Source organism: Carassius carassius, chromosome 9 (assembly GCF_963082965.1).
Source record: "Carassius carassius chromosome 9, fCarCar2.1, whole genome shotgun sequence".
NCBI lineage: Eukaryota > Metazoa > Chordata > Actinopteri > Cypriniformes > Cyprinidae > Carassius > Carassius carassius.
Window position 1 is genome coordinate 26681052 of NC_081763.1, and position 8858 is coordinate 26689909.

The 8858-nt window shown below is 36.2% G+C and overlaps 1 protein-coding gene across 1 annotated transcript; it reads right to left on the bottom strand.

Moving 5' to 3' along the window:
• Positions 1-5112: 5112 nt before the first annotated feature.
• On the bottom strand, positions 5113-6034 carry LOC132148647 (uncharacterized). Its single transcript, XM_059557346.1, has one exon. It carries the CDS (start codon positions 5980-5982, stop codon positions 5116-5118), a length of 867 nt encoding a protein of 288 aa, XP_059413329.1. The 5' UTR covers positions 5983-6034; the 3' UTR covers positions 5113-5115.
• Positions 6035-8858: the final 2824 nt, after the last annotated feature.

Consider the following 8858-nt stretch of genomic DNA (forward strand, 5'->3'; position numbering starts at 1 on the left):
TTTAATAAAAGAATACATGATTTAGAATGATTAAGAAGTAACCAAAAGTTGAAATAAGTTGTATTAGAGAAGGAATAGAATGAGACAAATTGACCATGTATAAAACGATGTCTTCTGCATACAAAGAAATATTAAGTATTTAATCTAATCTAATGCCTTGAATGTTACAATGGGACGTTAAAGCTATTACAAATGGCTTGGTTGCTAAAACAAAAAGCAGAAGTGATAAGGCACTTGGCAAGTGCCTCTTTGAATATTAAAAGCATTGGAAACTGTACTATTAGTAAGTACTTCAGCCATAGGGTGCGTGTACAGTACCTCTATCCATTTACACACACACACACAAAAAGGACCTTAAATGAATAATGCCATTCCAACCTGTCAAATACTTTTTCAGCATACAGGGACAGAATGGCCATATCAGAAGTACCCCCCCCCCCCCCCCCCAAAAAGAAAAAGACAGAAAAAGAAAGAAAAGTTTAGCATAGTTCTAACATTATGAATAACTTGCCTGCTCTTAATAAAACCATTTTGGTTATATTCACTCAGGAAAAAACACCTCCAACCTCCGTGGTTAATTTTTACTCAGTATATTAAAATCTGTAAGTAATGAAATTGGCAAAAATGATTCACATTTGGTGTTTATTTTATTGGGCTTAGGAAGTAACATAATGACAGCATTTCTTAAAGAGTCTGGCATTGCACCATTTTCAAAAGATTCTTTAAACATCTACATTTTTTGTAAAAATCGATGTGAAGGTCATTAGGCCCAGGTGTTTGACCAGCTGTTAAAACTATCAATAGCCTCTATAATTTCTTCTTCTGTTGTATCTATATCCAGTGATCTTTTTGCTTCTTCAGAAATAGTAGGTATTTATTTACTATACAGTAAGTTTGTTTGTGCACTATTTTTTAAATATTGAGAGGTATATAAATTCTCAAAAAAGCATTTAAAAGTGTTTAACCGAATCAACTACTGCTATTAATTACCTTTAATGCAAACGTTGATCACACTAACAGAAACAGAAAAGATTAATTCATTGTTTACCTGGGTCTTCAGTGAATGATTAGCTCACCTCGCCTCTTATCTGACAAGTCTTCGGGTTCAAGTTGTTCTTTCATCATGGGACAGCCCCATAAGCTTTAAACTTATGCAGTCTGAGCCGGAAAGAAATGATTAGTTCATCTATCAAGTCCTCAGGGTTTGAGCATAGACTGTATAAAAACATGGATGTAGTGTCCACGACGTCACCCATTGGTTACCAAAGAGCGTTTTTGAAGCCAATAGTGGGCGAGGCTATAATTATTATCATTATTATAGTTATTATTACTCTTACAGTTACTGCGTTTCTGGTCTCAAATTGTAGCTTTTTTACTTCTTACAGTTTTTAAATGTGTGGATTTCTATTATGATGGCTATTTTCCATACACCGTTGTAACAAAGGTAATAAAGAGTTGGTTATTATTATTATTATTTTTATTATTATAAGTCTCTTTCCGACTCAGACTGCATAAGTTAAAGCTTATGGGTCTGTCATGTGATAATGAACGACTCATAAAACCCAAAGACTCGAGAGATGAACTAATCAATTCTCTTTCCCGTGCAAGACTGCATAGGTTACTCTTATGGGTCTGTCACGTGATGAACGAATGACTCGAAAAACCAGAAGACTCGCGAGATGAACTAATCAATAAGAATCAGAATCAGAACCTATAGAATTTTGCACATGCGCGACTGAACGAATCACTCCGCGAGATGACTTGTTCGTTCTGAGTCACATTAAAGATTAGTTCAAAATGAACGAATCGTTCAAGAACGACTCATCACTAGTGCTTTGCTCTTTACGGTGGCTGGATTCGCTGCTGGGGATGGAGATGAAGATCGGCAAATAAAGGCTTGGATTTGGGTCTGATCCTCGCAGTCACATGGATTCTGAAGATTTGGATTACAGCGCACAAATAAAATTGTTACATTTAGTAATTATTTTACGCTTTTGGTGTATTTTATAGTTCTGTTGTCAGAACTATAAAATACATATGTAGGCCTGTTCTTGGAATCGAGCTGGCAGCAGAAATCACACAACAAAATGAAATGTTATCTTTTAATATTCAGTAGACAATTTAATAATGCAGTTGAAGGTAATTGGTATGACAACTAAAAACAACTAATAATAAAATTAATACAGTGATTGCAGTATTCATAAGGAAAAAAAATTAGGTGTCATTAGGATTCATTTTTACGTTTAAATGCTGAAAATACAAAAGTATTGTACATGAAAAACATAAGTAAATGTACGTTTTATAGAACAACATTTTACGTAAATTAAATAAAATTATCATGAGACCACGTTGGTATAAGTGAATAATATAGGGCATGATCTGAAATTACTATTGCCTCATAAAATCAATCAGTAATATAGAGTAATGTTGCTGAAATAAGGAAATAGTCTATTACGGAGTTAGAGTGGTGTGGACTAGAAAAGCGTGAGTATTGAATATCCTTAGGATGTAAATATCTCCATATTTCTAATAGATTTATATCCTTCATAAAATAATGAAATAATGAAGTCTTCCTGATCTGTGACAGGTCTAGGCCAGAAGCATGATCTTTAGTTGGATCTAATATACAGTTGAAATCCCCACCTATTACATAAAACCCAGAAAGACTAGATTAAATTAGAAAGAGATTGCTATACAATTTTGGGGTGGCATCATTACGACTGTACATATTAACGAGAATCAATGATTTAGATAGTTAATCCCCTTAATAAATATCTACCTGACATGTCCTGTATAGTCTTAGCTATTTCAAATGCGATAGATTTGTGGATCTCTTGCTTGAGAACTAAATGAAGCTGAAAACACCTGACAGGGCCATCTATTATGTATTGATACCTTTAGGCATTAAATGTGTTTCTTGGAGAAAAGCAATTGAATACTGTAGCTGCTTTAGCCTAGTCATCACTTGTTTGATTTTAGTGAGATTATGCAGCACCCTGCAGTTTCCAAGAAATAAACTTAACACCAATAATCTCTGCCATGTTTTATAGTATTAGATAATTCAGTACTCTCCCTAGTGTTAAAACAGAAGATCCCTTTTGACAATAAATAAAGCAAAAACATAAAAACAGAACGATTAGAAACATCAACCAATAAAAAGAGGAACATTTTAACACCACTACCATGAATAACACTACATTACCTTCTAAATGAGTACATTCTGGAAAGAAATCGAAATTAAGTGAACAATGAATTGTATCCCACCTAAGCTTTGTGGAGTTGCCCCCCCCCCTTTTTAACAGAATAATACTTATTATTAATTCTGCATTATTCACATATCTTGAGGCTGAGCAAAATTTTTAAATAGTGTCACTAGCATACATATTCTTTAGAAAGTCCTCACTTTCCAACGGATTTTGAAAGCATGAACCAGATAGCAAATTGGAAAATACATATAAATAGTAAAAAAAAAAATACATTTAAGACACCACCAGTCTAAGAACTATGACTTTTAACATTCATTCATAACATGGGGAAAAAAAGTCATGAAAAAAGAAAAGAAAAACTTGGAAAGTGTTTGGAAACTATCGAATCTTGCTGATATTCGACTGATAGTCGAATAATATGTTTGGTGGTGGGGCAAAATATATTGAGTCAAGTCAGACATTCGACAGCCATAATTACTGATGTTAACACACAGGGAAAATGTGTCAAGTCAAGTCAAGTCACCTTTATTTATATAGCGCTTTAAACAAAATACATTGCGTCAAAGCAACTGAACAACATTCATTAGGAAAACAGTGTCAATAATGCAAAATGATAGTTAAAGGCAGTTCATCACTGAATTCAGTGATGTCATCTCTGTTCAGTTAAATAGTGTCTGTGCATTTATTTGCAATCAAGTCAACAATATCGCTGTAGATGAAGTGACCCCAACTAAGCAAGCCAGAGGCGACGGAAAAACGAAAAAGCCATCAGGTTGGGACAATTTAAGACATTTGAGTTTCTAATCACAGAGCTATTATTATTTTAAATTTAAAACGGTCTTCTCTATTGTTTCTTTTTCAAAACTGCATTAAATCATTTGCTGCTCTATCAATACATAACCATCCATATCTATACGTGAATCAGCAAGGAATGCATCACAATATATTGCTGTATTGATATTTTGAACAGCACCATTTAAAGCCTTGTTCCATGTGCCCCTTTTATACTTTGAGCACCTGCCCCTCCAAAGGTCTCTCCACGGCCCTGTTCAGAGGGAGTGTCAGCCACGTTAAAAAAGTTAACCGCTTAAATCATTTGTGGATTAATGCGTATTGGTGACGCGAACCATTTAACATGCCAACCCTTTTAAGTTTGAGCATATTGTTTGCAAACTTCAATTGATTAATTAATTAAAAACAAAGTAGTTGATATGCTGTGTTGTTTTTGTTGTTTAGTAGCAGTAATATGCAGTTATTAGCCGTGTCCACTGTATTTTTTGTTGGTTTTCATGAGACCCCCCTTGAAATGACCAGGACCCCCCATTGCCCCCCCAATCAAAATTGTCTGGAGCCGCCACTGTCTCTGGATAATGTTATATGAAGCACCATTACTTCAAACGAGTTATACTTGAAGCCTGCCCTCTGAGAAATCCTGAAAACGTTGTTATAAATTGAAGCAACACCTCCCCCTTTGCCTTTTAGACACGGTTCATGTTTATAACAGTAATCTTGGGGGGTGGACTCATTTAAAATAATGTAATCATCAGGTTTTAGCCAGGTTTCTGTCAAACAGACCACATCCATATTATGATCAGTGATCATATTATTTACAAAAAGTGTTTTCGTAGAAAGGGATCTGATATTCAATAAGCCAAGCTTTATCATTTGTTTTTCCATATTGCATTTGTTTTTTATTTGTTGAACCTCAATTAAATTGTTAATCTTAACTTGGTTTGGACGTTTTTTCTTTGTATTTTCTAGTTCAGGGAACAGACACAGTCTCTATAGTGTGATATCTAGGTGAAAGAGTCTCTATGTGCTGAGAATTAACTGACCTCTGTGACTGGAGGCAGCTAGCAGACGGTCGGTTTAGCCAGTCTGTCTGCTTCCTGACCTGGGCCCCAGTTAGTCAAGTATAAACACTAAGACTATTTGCCATATTTCTAGAGAGAAGAGTGGCGCCACCCCAGGAGGGATGAAGACCATCTCTTTTCAACAGGTCAGGTCTGCCCCAAAAGCTCGTCCAATTGTCTATAAAACCTATGTTATTCTGTGGGCACCACTTAGACATCCAGCCATTGAGTGATGACAATCTGCTATGCATCTCATCACCACGGTAAGCAGGGAGGGGACCAGAGCATATTACAGTGTCTGACATCGTGCTTGCAAGTTCACACACCTCTTTAATGTTATTTTTAGTGATCTCCGACTGGCGAAGTCGAACATCATTAGCGCCGGCATGAATAACAATCTTACTGTATTTACGTTTAGCATTAGCCAGCACTTTTAAATTTGCCAAGATGTCAGGCGCTCTGGCTCCCGGTAAACATTTGACTATGGTGGCTGGTGTCTCTATATTCACGTTCCGTACAATAGAATCACCAATAACTAGAGCACTTTCATCAGGTTTCTCAGTGGGTGCATCACTGAGTGGGGAGAACCTGTTTAATGTTTTGATCGGAACAGAAGAGCGGTGTTTTGACTCACGACTATGCTGCCTCACCGTCACCCAGTTGCCCTGCTGCAGGGGCTCTGTTGCCGGAACCGAACAATGTACAGGAATCCCTGAGCTAGATGCATCCAAAGCCGTATCTAGAGCCCTAACATTCTTACTGTCCTCAATTAAAGTTTGGATGCGTGTCTCTAATTCTGAAATCTTCTCTGTCAGCCTAACTATTTCCCTGCATTTTTCACATGTGAATCCCTCATCTGCGACAGAGATAGATAAACTGTACATGTGGCAAGAGGTGCAAATAAGAATAGCAGGAGAAGCCATTACTCACCGTGCTTGATGAAATATTCTTACTGCGGTTGTTTGATGAACTTGTGAAAAACTGGAGCGAGAGAGAGGAGAGGAGAAAAGAAAACAGCGATAGGTTCGAATGAAAACGCTAATGACAAGCTAACGAGTGCTAACGCTTTGCAGGTGCACTGCACTCACGGATATAAAATAAAAGTGAACGATCAAAATTAATCTGGACAAATTGATCGATAATCCCTGCAAGATTGATAGAATAATGTGTAACAGATGCCTCGCAGATACAAACGGGGGAAAATAATGTTTTTATGTTTTGATTAAAAGATAGTTAACACTACACGTCAGAGAAACCCTAACAGTTCACAATTTTTACAATAGTTATCTCATTATAAAGTTAGCCTATATGACAGTAGTTATTCATTTTCTGCATTTCTGTTTTGAGCTGCGTGCGCTGAAGATGACCAGTAGAATGACGCATTTGATAGCAAGTTTTTAATCAATGGGATTAAACTAATAATTAAATGTAGAATATGGATATTTATACAACATAACGTTAATATTAGGACTAATATGCTTGCTATCTGCAAAAAGAGCCTAAATTCACATGATCATATCTGCGTGGCTCTTGTTGACGTGTTCTTCACGAAACAATGTGCAGAAACATGGCAGCTAAACTCTAAAAATTCACAGCGTTTTATTAAAATGGTGTTCTCTTTATAATGGTATGGGTGTGACAGTCCAGTCATGATATTCTGCTTTGTTGTTTTGTCCTGTGCACTGAAGAGAAGTGACAGAACATACAGCCAAGTATAGTGACCCATACTCAGAATTCGTGCTTTCATTTAAAAAAGTGCGTGTGTGTACGTACACACACACACACAAACACAGAGCAGTTTTATCATTTATGCTGCGGCGCCCGGGGAGCAGTTGGGCACTTGCTCAAGGGCACCTCAGTCATGGTATTGCCGGCCCGAGATTCGAACCCACAACCCTAGGGTTAGGAGTCAAGCTCTCTAACCACTAGGCCACGACCCCCCCCCCCCCCCCTGTTTAGTTATGTCATGGAGAAGTGTTGAAACATTAAACACAGGAATTACAAAGTTTTCCACACCATCCATGCTATGAAATGAACATTACACCAACAGTTAATATATGATAGAAAACAAGAAAAGTCTTGCATCTTATGAAAGGGTCATAGCTTGAGAAGATTTTTCTCTGGGGTTGACTGTGCTGCCTGCTCAAGAGACTGGAAAGTTGTGTCCTGTTGCCATATCAATTCACTGTGATGTTCTGTGATGTCTTGTGATGTTCTGTTTGGTTCAGGCAAGACAATCGCTTGGTGCAATGATGATCAACAAGTCTTTTCCTGTTAGACAGGCCTGTGTTAGAATAGAATTACATAATGCACACAAACTTTCTTTATTTTTGAATCAGGCACAGCCTCTGACTGGAGATCGGTCTGCTGTTCTTCACTATAATTATTATGACCCTGGACCACCAAACCAGACGTAAGTGTAAATTTTTCATCATTGAGATTTGTATGTCATTTGAAAGCTGAATGAGCTTTTAAGTGATTGTACCTAACGTATGGTTTATTAATCTGAGGGTCGCCTTAAAATTGTCCAAATTAAGTTCTTATCAACGCATATTACTAATCAAAAATTAAGTTTTGATATATTTACGATAGGAAACTTACAAAATATCTTATTGATCTTATTGATTGTTGGCATAAAAGAAAAATCGATATTTTTTACCCATACAATGTTTTTTTTTGGCTAGTGCTAAAAATATACCCCAGCAACTTAAGACTGCTTTTGTGGTCTAGGGTCACATATACATAGATACGAACTACAGGACATGGTCACTTGCCTTTAACGTCACCACCACCATGCTTCCAACAAATTTGAAACTTATTTTAAAAATCATATTCCATGATAATTGTTTACTCTGTGGATGAATTTGAATCCACATTACATTATATATATAATATATAATATAATATATATATATAATATAACATGTTTATACGTGCTCTATTAGATTCCTTTGTGTCCTAAATAATTTTTATTTTGCTTTAAAATAAAACGAACATTTAAAAATACATATGTTTGCAATTGTGCCTTCAGATTATTATCATAATGCAAATTTGAATGATTTTATGGCGCGTATGTATACCCCTGATAAGCGTGCTTATCTTTACTGAAGCGTAAACTTCTTTGAAACCTAGCTATGGCTCTGTCAATTTCCAGCCTTTTTCACAGATGATAAAAAGAGCATGGAGAGGGGTGAGAATCATTATATATGCCATTAAGTCTGGGCATGTAGAGCGTTGCAGCCTAAATGCTGGTCTACTTAACGGAGTTGTCAGGGCTAGCATGAGGGACAAAGTCTATCAACTGTAGGTAAGTGCTGTCAGGGAGAGAGGAATATTTATATATAGTCTTTTATAGACTTTATATAGTCAACATTAGAAGTGTTAGAACCTGTTCCAAAAACTGCAAAAGCATGAGGCTGTAAAAGCAGGTTAGTATAAGTTCCTCTTCGGCGTGAAGATGTTTAATGTCTCCGACAGCGCCTGTAGTCCCATTTAGCAACTTATTAGCAACCGTCTTTTTTAAGAAACGTAACAGCTTTTAAAAATCATGAGTGGGGTGCAACTGGTGTGTTTTATGTCATAGAATAAAATGTGAAAATATCTTGAGCTTATTTAAGGGATTTTAGTGCTAAAATGCTAACTTGCTTCTGGATTTTCGCTAACAAATTGACATCATAGTTCCACATATATATATATATATATATATATATATATATATATATATATAGGCCTATGTGTGAATATTTATATATACATATAAAATAGTTTCAGCCTGTGTCATACATCTGTGAAGCATAAT

Coding starts and splice junctions, on each gene's coding strand:
- LOC132148647 (XM_059557346.1), bottom strand. CDS start 5,982: ATGGCTTCTCCTGCTATTCTTATTTGCACCTCTTGCCACATGTACAGT.